The sequence below is a fragment of the Platichthys flesus genome, chromosome 22 (genome assembly GCF_949316205.1).
Source record: "Platichthys flesus chromosome 22, fPlaFle2.1, whole genome shotgun sequence".
Taxonomy (NCBI): Eukaryota; Metazoa; Chordata; class Actinopteri; order Pleuronectiformes; family Pleuronectidae; genus Platichthys; species Platichthys flesus.
In genome coordinates this window covers 2,629,573-2,653,759 of record NC_084966.1, presented here as the reverse complement: position 1 = coordinate 2,653,759, position 24,187 = coordinate 2,629,573, and the positions used below count along the sequence as shown (strand labels likewise).

General features: G+C 45.5%; 2 protein-coding genes across 2 annotated transcripts in view; one reads left to right on the top strand and one right to left on the bottom strand.

The window, feature by feature from the left end:
• Positions 1–751: 751 nt before the first annotated feature.
• LOC133933705 (cysteine/serine-rich nuclear protein 3-like) lies at positions 752–8,868 on the bottom strand. Its single transcript, XM_062380889.1, has 5 exons — positions 8,455–8,868; positions 7,012–7,185; positions 3,555–3,811; positions 3,020–3,331; positions 752–2,204 (listed from the first exon to the last, which is right to left on the bottom strand). Exons 2-5 carry the CDS (start codon positions 7,157–7,159, stop codon positions 1,137–1,139), a joined length of 1,785 nt encoding a protein of 594 aa, XP_062236873.1. The 5' UTR covers positions 7,160–7,185; positions 8,455–8,868; the 3' UTR covers positions 752–1,136.
• Positions 8,869–16,761: 7,893 nt separating this feature from the next.
• Positions 16,762–24,187, top strand: part of xirp2a (xin actin binding repeat containing 2a) — a 37,069-nt gene continuing 29,643 nt past the window's right edge. The window contains exon 1 of the mRNA XM_062380190.1: positions 16,762–16,986. Coding sequence (XP_062236174.1) covers positions 16,792–16,986 — 195 coding nt within the window. The 5' untranslated portion in view covers positions 16,762–16,791. The remainder of the gene's footprint in view (positions 16,987–24,187) is intronic.

Genomic DNA, 24,187 nt, shown 5'->3' with positions numbered 1-24,187 from the left:
CACAGGACTGTAAAATAATCAATAACATGCACAGACAAATCTTATTATTATTTTAATGAAAGGAACACACACGTGTCTAAGCTCGATTGACACCAACCACGTGAAGATTGTGGTGTTATTTAGAGGAGGAACAGAATGATTGACGTTCATATCAGCAAAGTGTCAGTGGTGGAGTTATTAAAAACAGATTCATGCATGAGATGCTTTGGTTTTAAAAAAAAATGACACCTTACGTGAAACCGAAGTTAAGTATCTCTGAAGTCGTGATTTGTCGCTGTTTATTATCTTAATTTGGAATGTAAAGCAATTCTTGGGCAGGTAGGAATGTTGCAGTATTTAATTTGAAATATTGGACAGGGAAATCATAGCGTGATGTTTCTGTAGATGAAAGTCAAGTTTGCAATTAGTCATACCTCCAGAGGCTGCAGGCAAGAGAAGCTGAGTAAACAAAACACTGATGGAAACAGTCGGCAGCAGATATGGAATCACTGTGGACATGTGTAAGAATCATCACTCCATGTCATGCCTTGTTAATATAAAAATATTTATTGATACGTTAATGAAATACCTCCTGCGGGGAACATACATTTCTAAACCAAATCTAAAGCATCCATGCGATAGTCCGCTACACTGCGAGCGTGGATACAAACTGAGCACAGAACAGGAACAAAAACACAACTCGTGTCCACTGGGTTGTCAACCATTAATACGAATGCTGTTGTTTTGCCAGTGACATCGTTTTTCATTTTAAACAGTTTGTGTGAGAGTCCAAACAGAACACATGCGATACAGACAGGCATTCCAGAACGGCTAGCAGCGGGGGGGGACACCAGCACGATGGGGAATAGTGAAACAATACGGGCATCTCACAATCTCATGGATCAGTCACTGACGCCCCACATCCAGAAAACATGCTGTAATAATCAAAGACTTCAGAACAAGGCAGAAGTGACACTTCATGTAGTTACAGGTAAGATACAGAAACACTGTTCTATTGGCCAGTTGATCTTGAAAAGGTTTGGCTCGAATGAGATCACCCTCTGTCTTTGGAAGAGCACTTATCCAGAATAACCCTCCGACGCTGGAAGGTCACGATTCCAAATAAAGAACGCACCCTTTCTGAAGGGTCTGAATCATCAGGCGCTCTGTGAGCATGACGCGTCTGTCTTTCCATCGGGCTCGGCTCCCTGCTCTTTCAGCCGCCCCTGTAATGGCTCTCTTATTTCCTCCCCTGTCTGCTCCACAGCCTCAGTGTGTGAGTCATGGTCGTCTGGACCGTTCTGGAGGTCTGTGGAGCGCGGCCGCTCATTGGCTGCGGCGCTCGTCTCACGGGTGTGTACATGTGAAGGGGTCGGGAGCGTCAGGGACTCACTGGGGCCTGGGAACGTTCGGCACTGGGGCTCAGTGTTTATTTCGGCCTCGAGTGCTCTTTCCACTGTGGGGAGGGTGGGGAGGGTGGGGGGGCTGGGGAGGGTGGGGGGAGTGTCCTTCACAGAGCCGTCCATCTGATAGTGCTGCATGGGGGGGGTGCTGTGGAAGGGGTTACTGAGGCTCACGAGTGTGTTGTTGGAGTAACTCAGCACAGAAGGAAGTGGGACAGAGTAGGGCGGAGGAACTGAACACTCCCAGTCTTCCTCTTCCTCGTCTTCCTCGTCCTCCTCCTCGTCCTCCTCGTCCTCCTCATCCTCCTCATCCTCCTCGTCCTCTTCTCCATCCTCGGGCTCGATTGTTTCCAAGCTGTGCGTGCTGCAGTCTGACAGCCCGCTGCACATACTGCTGCCGTCCTCGTCTTCCTCATACGCTTCATCATCTTCATCCTCTTCCTCCTCCTCCTCCTCCTCTTCTTCCTCTTCCTCCTCCTCAAGGTGTAAATCAGCGTCGCCTGTGTTCTGGAGGTGCATGATGGGAATGTGCGGCGTGGCGCTCATCAGTGGAAACTGCAGGTTCGGATGCTGCTGCTGCTGGACCAAGGAGGAGTCTCCATGGTAACCGTTGCCGTTGGTTACCAGCTGCTGCTCCGGCGGCTGCTGCTGATGATGATGATGATGATGATGATGATGCTCGTCGCCGCTCCTCTCCAGCTCCAGCTTCATGATGGTGTGCAGGAAGTGGGTGCGCACCCGGACCGGGTTGAACTCCAGGCGTCCTGTGGCGTTGCTGCAGCCGTCTTTGCTGCAGCCGCACGGGAAGGACATGCGGTCCACCTGCATGTGTGGGACAGAGGGGACAGGTCAACACAACCAGGGCTGCTACTGCTCTATATTTGGTTTGTCTAATATTTCCATACGTCTTGATGCTGAAGAGCTTCATGTGGTCAATACCCTGAAAATCTAGAATTTGAATTGATTCAATGATCAAACAGCAGTCGACTGTATATAAAAAAAATGATTCAACCATTTGCTTGTGAAAAATCCTCTAAAACTTTGAAGATAAATTCAATAATCCACTAACCCTAACCCTAACTGTCTGATAGAAGAGGTAAAACTAAAATATCACTTTCTGTGGTGTGACACAATCCACTACAGGGTCAGGGTTAGGGGTTAATCCTAACCTCATGGAAGACTTGCTGGGATAGTGTTAGGGGTTAACTCTAACCCTAACACTAACTGTCTGATAGAAGAGGTAAAACAAAAATATCCCTTTCTGATCAGGTCGAGGTACTGTGGTTAGGGTTAGGGGTTAACCCTAACCCTAACCCTAACCACAGTACCTCGACCTTTCAGTTTGCACCATGTCCCATCTGCTGTGACATGGAGGAGGCTGGATGCTTAAAGTGATTTGGAGTTAGTATTGCTGCGTTCAAATGGAACTCAGGAGCTTGAGGTTAGGATGTGGTAAAATGTAAAGGTCAGAGGTCGTGACCAAAGGAGTAGCACCAGTATGGATTGAAGTCAGAAACCTAAAATAACCAAAATTCCTACAATTCCTAACCGGACTTTTGACCAAATAAGAACAAATGAATATGTTCAGTTCTTCAGACAGACGGGAACAACACTTGAGTATTATAGATGGGCCTCACCACAGTTCCATTTACCTGGCACTTAATGCCGGCCAGGCTGCAAGCACACGTCTCAGGGTCACATGACCCGCGGCACCGGCACCCACACTCCTCCCTGGACACGCGGAGGGAACGCAGCTCGTGCTTCTCGTCCACGTCGATGCGTCGGACGCCCGAGGAGCGGAGGAGGGCGCGGCGTCTCCTGGTGGTCAGAGGCTGGAGGAAGAAATAATCGTCCACCTCTGTGTTGTCCACGTCCAGGTCGTCCTCAGAGATGTCATCGAGCGTGAGGGTGTCGGCCTCCACCGATGACACCGTGCCGTTCTTTGTCATCTGGAGGAAGAAGAGATTTACGTTAAAGTCTTTTAAATGGACAAAGATCTGGTTGTTCATTATTATCACATGCAGAGAAAACTAAACACTATATTTTATTCCTTTGTCCTATCACTGTCCTATTTCAGCAGTTACCCTTTAGTCAAATAGGCTTTGATGAAGGAAAAATCATGGTAAAGAAATTAGGCAATGGAACTTTGTAGGAGTCAGTTGTCTCACGGACTTTGAGTTTGATGGCGTTGAGCTTCTCCTCCTTGAGATGATCCCTCAGCATGTTGCGGTGGCTCCTCTTCTGCTCCAGGGCGAACTCCCTGAGGGTGAAGCGCTTCACGCCGCTGTGGCGTGGCGACATCCCCAGGGTGCTGCCGCCCTGCGTGGGCACGCTGGTGAAGCCCTGCCGCCGGTTGAAGTAGTAGACTGTCACGCTCTCAAAGTGCACGTTGCGGCCCCGGAGTCGCTTCGGGTGCTGCTGCAGAGAAGCTGGAATAGAAACACAGAGTCGGGTCTGGACTTTAATTGTCGATTCACTTTTATTAAAGGTCCGGGTCGAGCTAAACCTGTTTCATAATTATACATCATAAACCTAATGAACTAAGATGCTATTGTTCTGTTTGGGCAGAATCAAAAAACCCAGTCACCCCATTTAATCATGCACATGATGGGAGCAGACAAGAGACGACAACAATGTTACATCTGCAGCTGGATCAGGTTCTAGGGAAATAGTCTGATGAATAGAAAAGAAGAGTGGTCCCACAATAGATCCTTGAGGGACACCGCACATGTATGTGTGTATATAATACAAGATGACTTGTATCCTATAGGTATTGAGGGTTGAGACTAACTGTACTCCTTATACTCAGGCATATAGAACCACTAAATATGTAATGGAAAGATTTCTATCAGTTTAATCTTCACCATTTAAATCTTGAATGGAAAACGTTTGCTGCCATATAAATTGATTATGAAAAAATTACACACAATGACTGCAATGGACACTAAAGAGTGAGTTGTCATGTTCACTGATACGTTTACATGACTTTAGGTGAGTCACTTGTGGGGATTTGTGGTGATTTGTGGTGATGTGGTGACGTGTGGTGACTTGTGTTGACGTGTGGTGACGTGTGGTGACGTGCTGATGTGGGGCCTTAAGGTGACTTGTGGTGACTTGTGTTGACGTGTGGTGACGTGTGGTGACGTGCTGATGTGGGGCCTTAAGGTGACTTGTGGTGACTTGTGGTGACTTGTGGTGACGTGTGGTGACTTGTGGTGACGTGGTGACGTGTGGTGACTTGTGACTTGTGGTGATGTGGTGACGTGTGGTGACTTGTTGTGATGTGTGGTGACTTGTGGTGACGTGGTGACGTGTGGTGACTTGTGGTGATGTGGTGACTTGTGGTGATGTGTGACTTGTGGTGGTGTGGTGACTTGTGGGGATTTGTGGTGACTTGTGGTGACTTGTGGTGATGTGGTGACTTGTGGTGACTTGTGGTGACTTGTGGTGACTTGTGACTTGTGGTGATGTGGTGACGTGTGGTGACTTGTGGTGATGTGTGGTGACTTGTGGTGATGTGGTGACGTGGTGACGTTTGGTGACGTGTGGTGAATTGTGGTGATGTGTGACTTGTGGTGGTGTGGTGACTTGTGGTGATGTGTGGTGACTTGTGGGGATTTGTTGTGACGTGTGGTGACTTGTGGTGTCGTGTGGAGACGTGTGGTGACGTGGTGATGTGAGACCTTAAGGTGACTTGTGGTGATGTAGTGACTTGTGGTGACTTGTGGTGATGTGATGACGTGGTGATGTGGGGCCTTAAGGTGACTTGTGGTGATGTGGTGACGTGGTGACGTTTGGTGACGTGTGGTGACTTGTGGTGATGTGTGACTTGTGGTGGTGTGGTGACTTGTGGTGACTTGTGGTGACTTGTGGGGATTTGTTGTGACGTGTGGTAACTTGTGGTGTCGTGTGGAGACGTGTGGTGACGTGGTGATGTGGGACCTTAAGGTGACTTGTGGTGATGTAGTGACTTGTGGTGACTTGTGGTGATGTAGTGACGTGTGGTGACTTGTGGTGATGTGATGACGTGGTGATGTGGGGCCTTAAGGTGACTTGTGGTGATGTGGTGACGTGTGGTGACTTGTGGTGACTTGTGGTGACGTGTGGTGACGTGTGGTGACTTGTGGTGACTTGTGGTGACTTGTGGTGGTGACTTGTGGTGACTTCTGGTGACGTGTGGTGACTTGTGGTGACTTGTGGTGACTTCTGGTGACGTGTGGTGACTTATGGTGACTTGTGGTGACTTCTGGTGACGTGTGGTGACTTGTGGTGGTGACGTGTGGTGACTTCTGGTGACGTGTGGTGACTTGTGGTGACTTGTGGTGACTTCTGGTGACGTGTGGTGACTTCTGGTGACTTGTGGTGACTTCTGGTGACGTGTGGTGACTTGTGGTGACATGTGGTGATGGTGATGTGGTGACTAGTGTTGATTTAAGATTAAGATTAAGATTAAGATTAAGATATGTGTATTTATACCAAACACATGCACAGACATGCACATGTAGGTAAATTTAACCTCTGCATTTAACCGATCTGTGTGCAGGACAAACAGAGCAGTGACTTGTGGTGACTTGTGGTTATGTGGTGACGTGTGGTGACTTGTTGTGATGTGTGGTGACTTGTGGTGACTTGTGGTGACTTGTGGTGATGTGTGACTTGTGGTGATGTGGTGACGTGTGGTGACTTGTTGTGATGTGTGGTGACTTGTGGTGATGTGGTGATGTGGTGACTTGTGGTTATGTGGTGACACGTGTTGACTTGTGGTGACTTGTGGTGACTTGTGGTGATGTGGTGACACGTGTTGACTTGTGGTGATGTGTGACTTGTGGTGATGTGGTGACGTGTGGTGACTTGTTGTGATGTGTGGTGACTTGTGGTGATGTGGTGATGTGGTGACTTGTGGTTATGTGGTGACACGTGTTGACTTGTGGTGACTTGTGGTGACTTGTGGTGATGTGGTGACACGTGTTGACTTGTGGTGATGTGGTGACACGTGTTGACTTGTGGTGACTTGTGGTGATGTGTGGTGACTTGTGGTGACTTGTGGTGACTTGTGGTGACTTGTGGTGATGTGGTGACGTGTGGTGACTTGTTGTGATGTGTGGTGACTTGTGGTGATGTGGTGATGTGGTGACTTGTGGTGATGTAGTGACACGTGTTGACTTGTGGTGACTTGTGGTGACTTGTGGTGATGTGGTGACACGTGGTGACTTGTGGTGATGTGTGGTGACTTGTGGTGACTTGTGGTGACTTGTGGTGATGTGTGGTGACTTGTGGTGACTTGTGGTGACTTGTGGTGACTTCTGGTGACTTGTGGTGACTTGTTGTGATGTGTGGTGACTTGTGGTGATGTGGTGATGTTGTGACTTGTTGTGATGTGTGGTGACTTGTGGTGATGTGGTGACACGGGTTGACTTGTGGTGACTTGTGGTGACTTGTGGTGATGTGTGGTGACTTGTGGTGATGTGGTGACACGTGTTGACTTGTGGTGACTTGTGGTGACTTGTGGTGACTTGTGGTGACTTGTGGTGACTTCTGGTGACTTGTGGTGACTTGTGGTGATGTGGTGACTTGTGGTGACTTGTGGTGATGTGGTGACTTGTGGTGACTTGTGGTGATGTGGTCTTACAGTCCAGCAGCCCAGAGGGAACCGGATGGTTGAGGCTGTCGCTGCTGTTGCCGCTGTCGCTGCAGGACACCTCGTCGTCCTCGGAGCCCTGCAGCGAGAGGAAGGGGGCGGGACCCTCCTCCAGCTTCCTCTTCAGAATCCCACTCATCCTGTGGCTCCTCCCACTCGTCACACCTGCACAGACCACAGGTTCATGGATCACCACAGACTCGTGCAATCCAGGTGATGCAAGATACCTCTGGCTTCTTTTCAGGCTTTTGAGACTAAGTTGGCAAACTTTAAAAACTGTGGGAAGGGAATCCACTTTGTGAATCACACATATTGAAAAGTGGAGTAAAGAGTTTATAATTTTAACTCAATTTTACTGCAGAAGGAACCAACGTCATCAAACTATTTTCAATGAGTTAGAAAAGCACAATCTTATATTGAACTATGTTGCCCAGAAATCCAATTTGACAAATCAAAACATTAGAACTCAAATCTGGTTAAAACAAGCTTGAATACCATAATTTACTGTGTATTTGTATTTGTAACAGATTCTCAAACCAGGTTAAACCAGCACAGTCACCCTCAGGCCTGACGAGACAGGAAGCGGGAATCTTCCCCCTCAAGGGTCGAGATTAATGTTGAGCCAATTCCATCCATCGCTCGACTTTACCACAGGACCACACGATTATGCAGGACTTAATCTAAACCTCTGTAGTGGTCTCCCAGTGAGTGGCTGCAGGAACGTTAAACCAGGGGATCTTGTGGTTTTAAGGCTCAAACTGAAACGAGCTCAGAAGGAAAGAATCTAAACTTCAGGATGTTTCCTGCAGAACTTCGCCCTCGAGAATTAATTGTCGTTTAAATGTAGATAAACAAATCGAGAAATTTTTAGGTTGTTTATTCTAAATCCTCTCACATACTGGGACGTGTGGTGTTACCCAGCCCTCCACAGTTTGTGGATACTTCAATTTCATATTTGTTGAAAGTGTTGAGCTGACTGCTTGGACTGGTGGAGGATTACATCATATGCAGCAGAGCTGGATGCTGGGCCAAGCTTCTCCTCTCTGACTGGCTTTGTCTCCCTGCTCCCTCTCTTACTCCCCACACTGCCACACACACTTCCCTCCTGTGCTGCTCCTCATTACCAAACACCTTCATTTGAATGTCTCACCCTCTTATTTCAGTTTTTCTTTATTATTTCCTCTGAGGTTGTTCCGTCCTCCTCATTGCTTCGCAGGGAGAATCAGTAGAAACAGGAAGACACTACACACACATGCACAAAACCACTCACGTGTCTGAATGCACACGCAGCCTCCCACTCCCCATGCATGTCCACGTCCCAAACACTAACAGGGGGATTTCTCATTGACTCATGTAAATCCCCTTCACCCCCCTGTGCTGGGATGAACCCCCCTCCTCTCCCTCTCCCTCTCTCTACCTTTCACCGTCACTGACCTGTTTCCTCGGCTTGCCTCTGGTTTCCAGGAAGTCCTCGAGTCGCTCCTCTGCATCACACGGTGTTCACCAGCAGCGGCAGCCAAACATCCCCATGTGTCGTGATGATGCAGTGAGCGCTGCCATGATGCCTGACTCTCCCCTCTCTCTCTCTCTCTCTCTCTCTCTCTCTCTCTCTCTCTCTCTCTCTCTCTCTCTCTCTCTCTCTCTCGCTCTCTCTCTCTCCCTCTCTCCCTCTCTCTCTCTCTCTCCAGCAGCCTCTGGCACTATTGTGCAGCACTGAGCACTTCTGCCTCTATCTTATGCTTTCTCCCTGTGCACCCTCATCCTATGCTCAGGCTGTCGGCTCTCTCTCCGTCTGCACCCCCTCCTCCCTTCCTCTTCCTGTCTTCTCTCTCTCTCTCTCTCCCTCTCTCTCTCTCCTCACAAAGACTTGTTAGCCCGATGCTGCTGCCGGCTGGAGCGCTGGAGCTTGACTGAGGTGAAGCGAGCCCTTGGAGATCACAGAGAGAGAGAGAGAGAGAGAGAGAGAGAGAGAGAGGAAGAGAGAGGGGAGGGTGTAGATGTGCTGGTGGATGTGAAGGGGTGGGGGTGGAAAGTGTAGATTCTGCCTTCTCTCCAGAGGTTCATTAACTCTCATATCAAGTATTAAGCCACAAGTTTCTCGCAATAACGTGTAATTTCTTACTGTCATATATTTGCAGCCTGTTTTTGATTCAAATTGAAATGTGGCGTCCTTCTTTAAAACAACATTCTCAAAGCTAATTTGAAATTTAAATCCATAGCAGAGCAAATGGAATCCGAGGAAACTGAGACAATGATGGAAATCAATCATCTTCACTGTTGGTTTGTGTATGAAAGTAAACAAAAAATACACATGAGGCCGATATAAGAGAATAAATAAATAATATAACAAATATGTTCAAATTCAAATTAATAGATTTGTTATTAATTGTTAATAAGTTTTCAACCCTGTCTGTTTTCACCAGAGTTTATGGGAATATTGATTTGGAAGCGTCAGAGGTCGAAGTTGACACAAAGAGATGGTGTGAAAAACACATTTTCCAAGATGTCTCCACAGATAATAGAGCTAGAGACACAGTTTAAAGCAGATAATGATCAGAAAATCCCATCATGTTATAATTGACATCATGATGTTAAAAAAAACAGAATATAAATCGAATTGCTGCCTCATTCATATTTTCTGTGCATGTCCTTATGAGATGAAGGTCTCACACCGTGACCTCACTGTCTGTGTCTCACTTCAGGGGCTGTGTCCGGTCCGAGGCTGCTGCTGAAGACCGACTGCGTCACGGAGGGGAAGCTGCACTGTCCCATTTCCAAGGATCTGCCGGGTGGATCGTGGTGTCTCTGGTGAAGGGTGAGAACAGTCCATCTCATTTCAGTTCGGCCTTCATCGGCCCACGAAGGCCTCCTCCTCCTCCTCCTCCTCTGAACTGGACCAACAGCTATTGTCCTCAGTGGAGCTTCGGCCCTGAGTTGATTCATTCTAAAATGAGAACTACACACACGGCCGGACACTCCCCTCATGAAACCACTTTAACATTAACTGATTCCATTTTGAATTTGTAAATTCCACCCACACACAGGTGAACTTCTCATCAGGTTCCATGAGTTCTTTTCTGAGAAATCAACGACAATGTCTCACGATGTTAAAGAACGTTTCTAAATGTCCTGCAGCAGCACAAAGATTTTTGGGTTCTCTCCTGAACTCGTTCCACAGCCTCCCACCGAGTTAATTAACACAAGTTCATAATCCTGTAATTTACATAATCCTGTTCACTAACAGACAAACAAACACTTTATAAAGATTTAACCTGCTTTGTGCAGGTTTCCATTTTTTAACAACGTCTCAAGAACCTGAATTAAGCCAATCAACATTCAAATGTTGTAGTTTGTCACAATGACCACCAGGTGGCAGCTTAGACTGTATATAGACATGACAGCTCCCTAAAAGTGACACAGATCGCCCCCTGGTGGCTGTTAACAGAAGGACCAAACCTTAAAGACTGTAAATTGTTTATTTGATGCCATTCAAAGGAAAAGACATCGTGATGGACATCGAATTTGGCTTCTTTTCTGGAAGGAGGGAGACGCGTGGTCCATCTTTATTCATCAAGTCATTACAGAGCTAATATGATGGAAATAGGACATTTATATACTTTTCATGTATGAATGGAAACAATGTCTTTACCGTTTGTTTGTGCAGTTTTTTATAATCCGCAAATAGAAAATATCAGCCGTGTTGTAAACAGGCGGTCTTTGTAGCACACAAACTGCACAAAGCACCAATGTACACAACAAGGCTTTCAGACAGACGTGATCAGCCACTCGACTGAAACATCGTTGCTATGAGATGCTCGACCCTGAACGTGCACTTCTCTCGTTACAGTTGTGTTTGGTTTGAAACATTACGACAATAAATCTATTTAAAGCCTCAGCCTTGAGTTTACATGGACAAAGATAAAGTATTGAAGTGGTAGGGCTTCACATTTCTTCTTCTTTTGTGTTAGAACAAAGCACGAAAATGAAGAAATGGAGATGGACGTCTTGTCTTAGTTCATTTTTCATTTTAGGGTTTTGTGCCGAGCTCCGACTCGCTTTTGCTTTCTCCTCGGTGAGGATGGAGTGGCAACGTGCGGGGGGGAGACCGAGTGAGCCTTCCAATCAGCTTCCATGGCAACAGGCCACGAGAGGGAGGGAGGAGGGAGGGGGGGGGGGTGGCGGTTGATCAGAGGAGGAAGAGGAGGCAGCTGGAGGGGGTTGTGGGGGAGGAGAAGGATGGTGGAGGTCTGCCGTTTTCACTGTGTGTCTGAACAATGGCTATGGATATGGAAAAAGTGTGTTAGATCATTATCAGCTCAGATGTGATTATGATTTGTTTTCTAGAATCAAATCTCCTCATCATTATGAAACATATGATTGAATGGGTTTTCTGTCCCGTCCAGGTTCTTCTCTCAGTCTGAGCTGATGCATGTGACTCAGGATGAAACGACTCGACACGTCCACACAGGATCCGTCAATAAATAATAATATTAACTTTGAAATACATAGGTTGAGGCCCAATAGTCCCTGTATTCAAGCTTTCAAAGATATATATCTTCATTTTGAAACTAGATTCATTCCAACACTGACTGTGAAGAGAGACTTTCATGTGTTAATGTCATCTGAAGCAAAAGTAGGTTCCTCTGTTCAGCTGGTTGCAATCTGCGATTTGACCACTAGATGGTCGTAAGTCTCCATATACTGAACTTTAGATATTAGATAGATAGATAGATAGATAGATCATATTTAATTAACTCTCAGATCTAATCAGTTTATCTTTATTAACTTGTGATGTTAAACCTCTACTTGATCCAGATGTTTTAGACATATAAAGATCTATATTTAACTTCTCCTATATTTCTAATTGCATTATGATCTGTGTGATGATTGTCATGTAGGAACTTTATATTTAATGATAATCAGACAGGACACAGAAACAGCAGTGCCGTGTACCTACCAGCAGGAGGCGTCATCCTCTCTGTCTATGAGCTTCTCCTCCAGTTTGAGTCATGAGCCAGTGGCAGCCGGGCATGAGCCCATCATTAATTCCCAGCCCCCTGTCCGACTCCTCTGCCTCTGCTGCGCTGTAATTGTTTCCCCAGGGACTGGGAGGGATGGCTCAGCTGTCTCATTGTACAGTGACCCGCAGACCCCAGTGTGTGTGTGTCTGTGTGTGTGTGTGAGTGTTAGAGACAGACAGACACAAAAAGGATGGGTTCGGTTGATTTAACTCAGGGGGGAATAAATGGCTGAATGTGTCTGAGTCTCATGCTTCTGTTCCATCAGGGGAACAAACTGCTGTATTACCTGTTCTATTATATCATATTGTTCCTTTTAGCCAATCTCACACTGTTTATTTGTCTCACAAACATGCTATTAATTATTTAAAGATGATTAAGTGGATTTTCTCCACATTTGTATCTTTAACACAAACGTAGAAACAGGTTATTTTTCCTAGATGAAGCTGAGATGGTTGAGATTTTTTTCTGAAGTAATATTAATAATCATTTTCCCTGTAATGATATTATTTGAATGAAATAATGAAACATTTATTTTAATATTCCTCTGCTGTACCTCAAGGTAGTGAACAGCAGATGGCAGCATTGGCTTGGAAAACTGAAAATAGGCGCGTGAAGGTAAGTGATAAGAGAATTAAGACTAAATATTAATAATATCTGTATTTATACAGCACTTCAGGGGTTTGAAAGATCTGGGCCACAATTAAGCCATAGAAATACTGAGCTGGTGACATGTGGGTCACTCTAGGGTCACATCCTTTCAAGTGCAGCACACTAACCACATGCTGGCCCACATATTTATCCTCATGTATTTGCAGTAATAAAGAGATTTTATTTACAATAGTTTACAATAAATCAATTATTCTTCTTCTCTGAAATAGGAAGGGTAGCTCATAATTTGTCTTTTCCTACAGGTTGAAATTCAATCATTTCTGATTCTTTAATTTAAAACTTCAGTATTCTTATAATATTTAGTTCTGATGCAGCAGGTATGACGAGTTGTCGTCTCTTTCAAAGTCTCCACCCGCCCAGACAAGGAAAACCCCATCGTTCAGTGAAGGACAGACAATCTATTTACCAAATACACCCTCCGCTCCAGCAGAGCATCCAGAGAAGGTGTTTGTACAACACACAGAGAGTCAATAAGTTCCCTAGAGGAGTTTGTATAATAATAAACAGAGAATAAAGCTGCTTAGAGTTCACAGGAATCATAATAAATAGAACAGCAAACAATATCCACCTCAAATGGGAAAATACATATAACAACATTATTTCTCAATTATATGAAGGCAACCTGATGTAGAAATGTAACATGTGACAAATATGCCCCCATATCAATACTATTTATATCTAATATCTAATTGACAAAGATATGTTAATTAAAACAATATACATATAAAAACTATTAGGAAAAACATATCTTAATGTCTATAAGTCTTTTTCCATCAATCTCAACACAATACAACAGACACATGTTACTTTCATCACATGTATGAATATTTGCTATGCATATGTTTCTATTTTGTAAATTGCACTTCTATACACATTAATATGTTATTGGTATAAATTATTACACACTTTGTATATATGTCAAAGTATATTTTATACATACATTAGCATACATATTTATGGGCTTGACATACTTTATATAAAAACAAAATTAATTTCCATATATGGAAGTTCATTATATTGCATTTGCATACATCGTGACGTAGCTTCATCCAACATCAGGAGCTTTATTGTCTCTGTGAATCATCGTCACCTGAAACTTCCTGCAGCCTTCGAGCCTTGTTCTGTTTTCACTGACCAGCCTGTGCCTGCTCTACATCCCCCCCCCCCCCCCCCCCCCCCCCCCGGTCCGATCAGGTGACCTGTTGAAACAAGGGAGAAGCGAAGCCCCAGGAAGTGGAGAGGCTGTAACCTGATCCTCACTGACTGCTGCCTCCACCCTGAGCAGGAAGTACAGTGACGGGTCGGTTCCAGGAAATCGTCCCTGAGCTGATTCACTGCTGTCCTGTAGTTAGAGAGGATCAGTTTGTTGACCACGCCCCCTTGTGCCCCCTCGCCATATAACGACCCCTCAAGGGTCTATTAGGATGTCAGGTGACGTCACGTAACATATATATATAAGTTTTATTTGTCAACCTTTATTTAACCAGGAAGTCTCTGAAGTTATCAACATAAAAACCTATTGTTTTGACTGCTGCTCTTATCTGATGCATTTCACCATCAGACCCTGATGGAGGGCAACAGATTCCATAGCAACGACTCCTTTAGTGGATGATGGTGGACATAAATGAGCCAGCATATGATTTCCACACTTCCAGAACCAGACTGTACATATTTGTACGTAGATGCCGTGTTAAACTTCCTCACTAGTAGGATTCAGTGTCTTCTCTCCTGGAGTACACGATGTGCGTTTTCTTCCTCTGTTGATAAAATGGAAATGAGACCTGTTATTCCCGTCCTCTTATCTTATGGGACGGCTGGTATTTCAGTGTGTCCTCTGAATAAAAGCGATCCGAGGGGCCCTGGATAGGAATTCAACATGGGAACCAACACGGAAGCTGCCACATCTTTTATTTAATGGAAGCAGACAGTGTTTGTAGCCGGTGGTTTCTCTGTGAGACGTCTCTCTGAAGCCCCACTAGGCCTGAAATATTGTCTTGTTGTATTAAATCGAAGCCGCTCGGGAGCTTTGTGTTTGCTGCTACGCTGAATTATAGCCCTGCACTTAAAACAGTGTGTGTCTGTGTGTCTGTGTGTGTGTGTGTGTGTGTGTGTTTGTGTTTTCACGAGGCAACAAATCAAAATGCATAACATTGAAAATCTTTAATACTCCATTATTCCAGCAGATGCTCCTCTGTGGCCTATTTTCTACCAAAATTCTTTGAGTGGAAGGCTCTTTTCAGCGGCTGAAAGGGAATACCAAGGGGGGGGGGGAGTTAATAGAAACTCAAAGTGGCATAATCAAAAACAAAAATGTTTATTTTTATTTTATTTGTTAAGCCTCTTTACCGGCGTTTTCTTTTGTCTGTCCCTGCATCCCTTTGTCGTGAACATGACGTCTCCAGAGCGTCTCCAGAGAATCTTTCTACATTTGACACAAACATTGAACTCCACAATTAACGTGTTTGATTTTGGTAGCCACAGGTCAAAGGTTGAGGTCACGTGGTCTCATAAAGTATGATTTTCTTGAACTTGATTTAAGATGGGCTCGATTGAATCTGTAGAATGGAGTATTTCCAGTTCCTCGTGTCCAGGTGACTGGGTGTAAGCCGAGCGGCGTCGGACGACACAGGATCCAGCAGAAAGTGACACACAAACCTCGGCCTCCATCTGAATAATGCATCTGCCACTGGTATAACTGGGGTGATACCCTGTCCTCCAAAGTACTATCACATGCATTTATCATGAGCGTTCATTCATTCAGATTGGATTATCTGGATTGCCTCCTCGCCGCTCTCCCTCGCTCTGTGTTGATGTATCTATTGTGAGTGTGAACGAGCATATCTCTGCCGTCTTCTTCTCCACCTGATCCTGTAATTAAGCCGTCATTCATCTTCGTCTTCCTCCGTCAGCCGCTCTGACTCTCCTCCCCATCGTCTGACTCCTGCTCTCCCTCTGCAGCTCATGGGAGTTTTAACTGGGTGAGCGTTTTGAAACGAGCTGATGGAACCCAGGTCCCGGAGGCTGGAGACGAGGTGTAGTGACGGGATCAGAGAGGAAGCAGCTGAAGGGGGAGTCAGGCAGAGGAAGCTGAGATCATGTGTTCTCCTTTCAGGAAAACACTCCCGAGGAAGTGCTGGTGTGGCAGGAGGAAAATTAACAATGCATTAGTCATCGTGGCTGCAGGGCAGGTCACCAGAGATCAGCCCTTACGAGGCTTCCTTGGTCTAATCAGGAATAATGAGCTTTTCCTTCCCACCCAGACCTGATGTTTCCCAGCGTTTCCACACCAGCCTTCTTTTGAACTTTCCAGTTTCCCCCTGAACCAGAGTAAGAGGCGTGAACAGAGCCTCGGTCAGGGTCTGGATCAAACTGGACCAGAGTTTTCTCTGACTGCAGAGTGAAAGTGGAAAGTTCAGACTTTCAGACAAACTGCAGGAAGCATCAAACAACAGAAGAAGAAACGAGTACCTGCAGCATTTGACTCCGATAAGATACGACTCAGATGTTCATTTAGTATTAAAACCATTTTTATAGACTTTATTATTTTAATCTTAAGTACAAATCCCATTGTCTTATGTGTTTTGTTCTCATGTATGACATAGAAATGGTCACGTTACAGCACAGGTACTTTGATCCTGTGTAGTAAGCAGGTCGATGACAGGTTGGCATCAGAAGACCCCGGTGAACACAGGGTCTGAAGCAACAGGGTCTGAACCTCACTGAATCTCCTCTTCCTCCTCTTCTTCCTCGTCTCCTGCTCTGCAGCTGAGACTCGTATCTCTCTCTGCTTCCCTCAGCTACATGGGAGTTCACTCAGGCTTCTGTGTGTGTGAGTAATTACAGGGCAGAGCGAGAGCGAGAGGGGAAAAACTTTTCTGCTCTCCTCCTCTTTCCTCTAGTTTTCCCTGCGTGTGTCGGAGAGCCCGACAGACAAAGACGGACCCCCGACCTGATCTCCATCTCTTCTCCTCACCCTCGTCGTACCTCCCTCACTTCCTCACCCCTGGTACAATACACTTCCCTTTCTCAAGCCTGAAGGGGAAACGACGGAGGGGGGGAGGGATACGGTTTCTGGACAACAATGGAAACTCAATCAGGAAATGGAGAGGAGTTGACCTCGGGCTTGTCTGCCAGTCGCGCCTGTGGGCCGCAGGTAGAGGCAGCGGGCGAGCCGGTGCTCAGAGAGGACCAGCCGGCTGCTAAGAGGATCGAGAGGTTTCACATCCCTCTGGAAAGTCTGAAGAAGATGTTTGAGAAGCCGGCCGTGACCGATACGGTAAGAACTGCATCTGTGGAGTTTGAATTTCAACTGTACTTCTCTGTGCTGTGACTTCCCTCTGTTCTCCAGGCGTGTGACTGCCCCACAGAGGCAGGAGCTTGATGCATTTTGCATTTCAACAAACTATCAAACTTTTGTAACGGGTCTAGTTTTCAATTTCACTGTATTACTTAAGGTTCTGGTTCTCCACACTCAGACAAAACTGAACGCTCCCCATCTCTCTGCGTTCGCCTCAGCATGATTCACTCTCCAGCAATTTGTGGTTTTTCCATCATTTCCTGGACTCGCTCACTGTGCACGGCTCCTTGCTGGAGAGGAGGGAGGCCTTCTCCCTCTCCTGCTCTGTTTTCCATCCCAGCTGGCTTCTCTGAGAGGAAAACTCTACGTCTGCTGGAAGTGAAGTGGGTCGTTATGACAAAAATCAATGTGGATGAGAGAAAATGGTGAAGTCTGAGGTAGTGTTCGCCCCTGAATGTCATCTTGACCCGTCACAAAGAAATGAATGCTGCACAGAAACCTTTTATAACTACAAAACCAAAAAATTGCTCACACTCATAGATACCAGCACCTTAGATATACCCTTAATATCCACCCCAAAATCTGATGAGTTCCTCACTAAACCAAATTGCATCTTTCCTCAAAGTTTTGGAGAAATCTGCCAGATATATTTTGTGTAATCTTGTTCACAACCCAACACACAGAACTGAGAACCTACCCTCCATGGTGAAAGTAAATATACATATCCACATGCATCATGGGTAATGTAGTTGTCAGTGTGCACCAGTGCAAACCGGTGCCACAGACAGGCACCAGCTGCCTCTGTGCAGTGCTGCTGGGTTTACTGATATCCGACACCCGGTTATTTAAGACCTATTTCGGGGAGCGTTATGGTGAAGCAGGATTTTAAAAATAACCTTGTAATTGGCGTGTCAGCTGCTGCAGGAAGTGAAGTCCTCCGTCAGGCCGCGGCAGAGAGAGAGAGACGTGGATCTCTCAGAATCAAATCACATCTGGCTCCTGAGATGAAAGCTTGTCACAGATTACTGTGGTTAATGAGCCACATCACTGAAGCACACGATAACGTCTCCTGAGGTTTTCTCCTGCTTCCCAGTCCAGCTCCTATCATCCTCATTCTGGTCATCACACGTGTTTGGACTGGACAGAGTCAGACGATACGAGCTGTGCTCTGGGTTCATTATGTCTCACTGACCATTATCTACCTGCAGCTTCCATTAGGAGGCTTTCTCAGGGTCACTGGAGGTCGTTCGGCTCCTTTTGTTTCTTGTGTTAAACCAGGTACAGCAGCTGAAGCACGTATTCTTATAACAACATGTTTTTATTATAACTATGGATCATATGACAGATAGCGTTAACAGGAATGAGGACTCAAGTGTTTTCTTCTAAAATATATTGACGCTATGGTTTGGGCTGAGATGATACTTTATGTTTGACTCACGTTCCAAACATAAACACGTGTCACGTCTTTTTCTCGTTTGTGCTGCACTGGCCTTGTTGTTTCTAATTTCTTATTTTAAAGTGTTATCGCTTATCTTCATCGTCAGTTGACTTCACGTTGAAGTGGCAGCTCCACATGAGGGAGTTAGATCCGTTTCCCATCTGTTCTTGTAGTTCCATATTGAACCTTTGTTTATATTTCTGTGTAAATAACAAGCGTTGTAGCCGGTCGTCATGTCTGTCACACGCCTGCATTGCAACACATGCTCCATCCTGGAATTGTGTCATGCCGGCCTGTTCCTTTCCCAGTAGCCGGTGTTAATGGAGTATATGGGCAACACTCCCAGATTCCCAGAGAGAGCCGAGGACTGCAGCTCTGCAGCCGGCTGCTTATAAAACACAACCTTCCACTCATCTGTGAGCCGGCAGCTTAATATTTGATGATGCGCCGTTTTTTTCTTCTGTGGCCCATTTCATTTATTTAAACGGTGCAGTGTCATTGGACGGCCAGCCATAACAAAGACTGATGGCTTCCCAAGTGGTCGCTCAGCCGTGGCCAAATCCACAGTATGGGGGGGGGGGGGGCTGCATTTCGAACAACTGCAGATGTGTAGTGATGCAATGATTTATCTTGAGTGCAAAGAGCGAGTTTTTCCGCTTGTGTAGCCGGGACGATCCTCCAGGGACGAGGCTTGTGTTTACAGCATCTGTCTGACCTTCTGGTCATGACTGCATGCACACACACACACACACACACACACACACACACACACACACAAGCACACACAAGCACACTCGGATACATGAGACAGATGAGGCCTCTGCTAATGTCACATCTGATCATGCAGGGCGGGGGGGTGGGGGTTGAGGGGGCACAGAGCACACACACTCATTTACACACATGCACGGAAATAGGCCACTGATCAAGAATGTCTGACATTTGCACTTTTTAAACTTTCCATTATTTTGTTCCAGCTCATTAAAGTGTTTGTGCATAAATTAGAGCTTACATAATTTAAATGTTTCTAATACTCCTGACCCGACTTGGCACTCATTCATACTGTGATGGCCCCTGTTGCCCAGTAGGTGGCAGTGTAGCGTCTGGCAGGTTGAGGGGGGGGGGGGGGGGGGTACATTCTCTGCACTTGAATCAGGAGGTTACCACAGCAACCTGGTGTTAATTGGAGCAATTTAAGATATTTTTAAACATATTTTTTATTTTACTGCCCGTCTAGAAATAGGTGAGAACCCACACGCCACTTGAGGAAAACTTTAATTGGACGATTAAATCTCCAGGTTCAGATTTGACAGAAGGGACAGGGGACAAACACCAGGAGAATGGAACGTGGAACCAGACGAGATAAAGCCTTGTCACCACATGAGGCTTCATTTGGAACAGATATTTGAACAGTGGCCAAGAGAGCTCAACACACGCGAATAGGAAATTAAAATCATGCAAATTAAGAAAACAAATCAACAAAGCATTGAGCTACAGTCAGGTTCCTGTGTTGTTTTCACAGTTTTCAGCGTGTTGTTCTTCAATAGTGGTCCCACTATTATCCGGGTAGGCAGGCACCTGTGACTGTTGGTGATGAGGTGCAGCAGAGTCTGGTATGAAGCCGCCATTGTTGTTGTTGTTGTTGTTGTTTGAGCTCTGACGTTTCATTTTTACATGTTCACATGGAATATGCAGTGTTTGCAAATGTGCACTTTGTAAAGCTTCTGTTAAAATCTCAGTTTTTGTGACTTGATTTGCAAAATATCTGACAAATGCACAATGACACGGTGAAACTCATTAAGGCAATCAGAGATTCACAAGGAAATGATAAACCCAAGGGGCAAATAAAGACAAATCCTAATGTAGATTATGCGTCCAAACTCAAAAGTACAAATCACAAAGTTGTTACCTGTTAACCGGTTAATTGAGTGAAAGTAATGATGTTGTCATATTTCTCTGTAAAGCTTTAATGCAACACCTTCAAAAAATGAACAGGCTTCAGAAGCCAAACAGTGAGTCCTCATCTTTCAACGTGACACCCGAGGGACAGAGGGACAGAGCGAGTGAGGGACAGAGGGAGTGAAGGACAGAGGGACACAGGGACAGAGGGACAGAGGGACAGAGGGAGTGAGGGACAGAGGGACACAGGGACACAGGGACAGAGGGACAGAGGGACAGAGGGACAGGGGGAGTCAGGGACAGAGGGACAGAGGGACAGAGGGACAGAGGGACAGAGGGACAGAGGGACAGAGGGAGTGAGGGACAGAGGGACAGAGGGAGTGAGGGACAGGGGACAGAGGGAGTGAAGGACAGTCTCTGTGTAGAAGCAAAGAAGGTGACCGACTGAAAGCCACAGACTCCAGTCGCAGCGTGCGGCTAGTTGTTGGCTGTTTTCCAGAAAGAAGAAGACAACAGATCAATATGCAGCAGTGTTCCTAAACGCACTTAATTAAATGTTAAATAAACTAAAAGCCACAATGTGTCAGTGAGAAATTGATCCAGAGTTGATGAGGACAGGGACGTCCTCATCAGGTCCATTCAGCTCGTAAAAATTCCATTAACTTTTACCCGGCATCTCTTTCGTCTCGTTTCACAGATTCAAATCTTTTAATGGAGCTGGCGGCGTGAGCGTCACATTGCTGCTCCTCGGTGAGATGATGACTGGTTGCTCTCCATCCTCGGCTCGAGGGGGGGGGTAGCTGCACTCGTCACGTGGGAAACCCCCCCTTCACTCGATTGGCTCAGATCATTTACTCGTCTATATCTGCACTTTATTTACGCACTTTAAAGACTCCTCTGCTCGGCTGTCGACGCTCGTTAACACCGACCTTTTTCCCCTCGGTGGTAGCATGTGCGTATTCACTGTAATGTATGGTAATCAATTTCCATAGCTGGGTAATGAATGCATCTCTCTGGGCCTTTTCCCATACAGACATGCCGCGTGACTCAGATTGTCTTTTCTCTAATGAAGCTTGACACCCAACGCCGCACAAGAGCATATGTGTTCAACAATTAGCCAAAAAGCTGCAGGCTCTCGCTTTCAATCATTTATTGTCGTTGCCTCGTGCGAGGGCAGCAGCTCCACGTTTTTCATCTCTGCCATTCATCGATGCCGTCGCTCAAACGGGGAAGAAAAGGTTTCCAACGCAAATCTTTATGGCAGAAATGAACACATCATCAAACCTTTAGGATCAAGAGTAGAGTTTACAGATTCCTCTGATACAAACCAGAATCCACAAAGATCTGGACCCGAGTTCATAAACTATTCAGCATGTCACCAGTTAGGTATCCGCCCCAGTGCAGGACACTGTCACATTCAGTTTCATATAAACGTCCGAACTCTACGTGTCCCTCCACCTGCACGAGCTTGTGTTACACACTCACATAATTATAGACTCAAAAATCCCCAGAATATCAAGGAGGCATGCAGTTTGTCATCCGATGTCAGGACCGAGATTCAGGGTATATTTGGAGAGGCTGAAAACAGAGCCGGATCCCGAGTCGCCATGTATAAATAGTGGTGAACATTGGGGGGGGGGGGGGGCACAGAGCCTGATGAAAGAGACTGAAACATGATTTACATTCAACGTGCACAAGGCCGCATTGTGAAAGAGAGGCAGAGGGTGAGGAAGGTGAGGGTAGAGATTCAGAGTGAGTCAGCGGTGAAGCAGGTGAAGCAGGTCAGCTTCATCAGTGATGATCCGATTCCTCTGGCTCCTTCTCCATCTGTTCTTCTCTGGATAACTCCTTCAGCCGAGTTGGAACTGTGACCGTCTGGAGAACACTGACACAACACATGTGGGTCATATGTACAGATTATGAAGTATAAAGGCGTATTAGGACCAGAATGAGGAAAACAAATACTGAGCTTTGAGAATAGTCGTAATAATACGATAATAAAGTCTATTATGACATTGAAGTCGTAATGTGACATCTTTCTTGCACAATCTGGTAAAAGCTCTAATACACAATATGAATAATGTGGTGCTGATGTGTGTACATTGTAAGATTATATATTTTATTAATTTTTGAATAATATATACTTTCTTTACTATTCTAGTGATATTACAACTTTATTTCTGTAAATCTCTGATCTTTTTCCCCTAAGTGGTCCAGTATATCATTATTATTATATGAGTGAACATATTTAGTGTACTTCATTATTCATGTACATGTATCTCTGTTCTTGCAGTATTTAATCAGTATGAAGATGATGTTATGTGATATTAATGTAATTTCCTTTTGAAGCAGCTATAAGCAGCTCATATAGAACATCACACCCGGTCATGAACCCTCTCACCTTTTCACTTTGACTCATACTTTACTTTGTGTACACAATATTTTGTGTTTTAGTTTTGTGCCTTTTGCTTTCTCTAGTTTTTATTGAGTTTGCTAATCTACTTAATTAAATTCCACACATCATAGCCCCTTAAAATGTCTGATATCATTTTCTATTACATAAGTAAAGATAAATATTCTGGTTGAGCAGCCGTCCAGTCTGCGTTAATCATCTACTAATGTCCCTGTTAGTTTCCCAGCAGTAAACACACACTGGGCCCATCAGCTTTGAAACTCAATCACTGGATGTCAGTGAGTTTAATTTTCTGCTCCTCACTGGATCTGGGTCAGATTTGTCTTTTGCAAATGGACCCGTACGTCCCCCTCTTCTCCCTCGACAGCCTCCACTTTGTGAGCAAGGCACTTAACCCTGTGGAGATGCAGGATGAAGCACTCAGACGCCGGCTGAGAGCTGGTGTTACCGGGCATGTTTGGTGAGTAGAGGGCTACTGACTCAGATCCACTGTTGTCTTGAGGCCCAGTGGCACCAGAGAGCGGCCCAGTGACATGAATCATCATCTTTATGTAATATTTGGCTCCAGAGGATTTGGGACCCTGAGGACGAGTTGCAATATGATCTAACTGAAATCTTCAGCTCCCTTTGCTTCCCAGTCCAGTCTAATCATGAAGAAGCAGCCTATTCTTTCCTCATCTAACCATCTTCTATGATGCTTTGCTCCTTTACATCCTTTAAATCGCCCGGTGTAATCATTTTAATTGAAACATGGAAATATAGATCCACGTTGCTAATACACTGGACTGCCCCCTGGCTTTCGTGTAGCGAAGCTGCCTCATGAGGGGCGTTCAAGTGAGGCTAAAAATAGCAGCAGGGTTAGTCATCTCCTCCAAGCGCTCCGGTGAAGCTGCTCCTCGTGTTGGCCAGCAGCGGAAGGCTGTGGTCGTACTGGGCAGATCCCAGATGCAAATGTGTGAGGATCAAACAGTTCGGCATGTGAAGGTGAACTGTCATGGCTGCACAGTTGGATTAAGATGTTTGGGGAGCACAGAGGAAACTGCTCATTAAAATAAAAAGAGCTTCTCCACTTCCTCCCACTATCCAGAAGTGAAGCCAAAATATCCTGGATTTCAACGCAGCCATCTTGTGAGTTTGGGGCGAGAGTCTGCACAGAAGCATTCTGGGAGCTGAGCCACAATCGTGAGGTCCTGTCGATACGAGGTTGACCAATCAGGCGTCACCAGTACAGCGTCTTGTTGAGTGAAATTTGCAAAATGACAATCAGCAACTCGTAAAAACTTTATTTTCTATATATAAGTTTAGCGGTTAGCATAATTTCCATCCCATGTTTTTTCCTCTTCTCATGGAACAGATTTAAAAGAGATAAAAACACAAAGCAGGAACGACACACTGTTCGTCAAGCGGATCTTAGGGACTTTGAGAATCTTTGA

Excerpts from the sequence above, each read along its gene's own strand:
- LOC133933705 (XM_062380889.1), bottom strand. The coding sequence starts at position 7,159 with ATGAGTGGGATTCTGAAGAGGAAGCTGGAGGAGGGTCCCGCCCCCTTC. Across the intron at positions 3,332-3,554 it reads TCAACGCCATCAAACTCAAA|ATGACAAAGAACGGCACGGT; the intron begins GTCCGTGAGACA and ends TTCTTCCTCCAG. Across the intron at positions 2,205-3,019 it reads GCCAGGTAAATGGAACTGTG|GTGGACCGCATGTCCTTCCC; the intron begins GTGAGGCCCATC and ends CCACACATGCAG.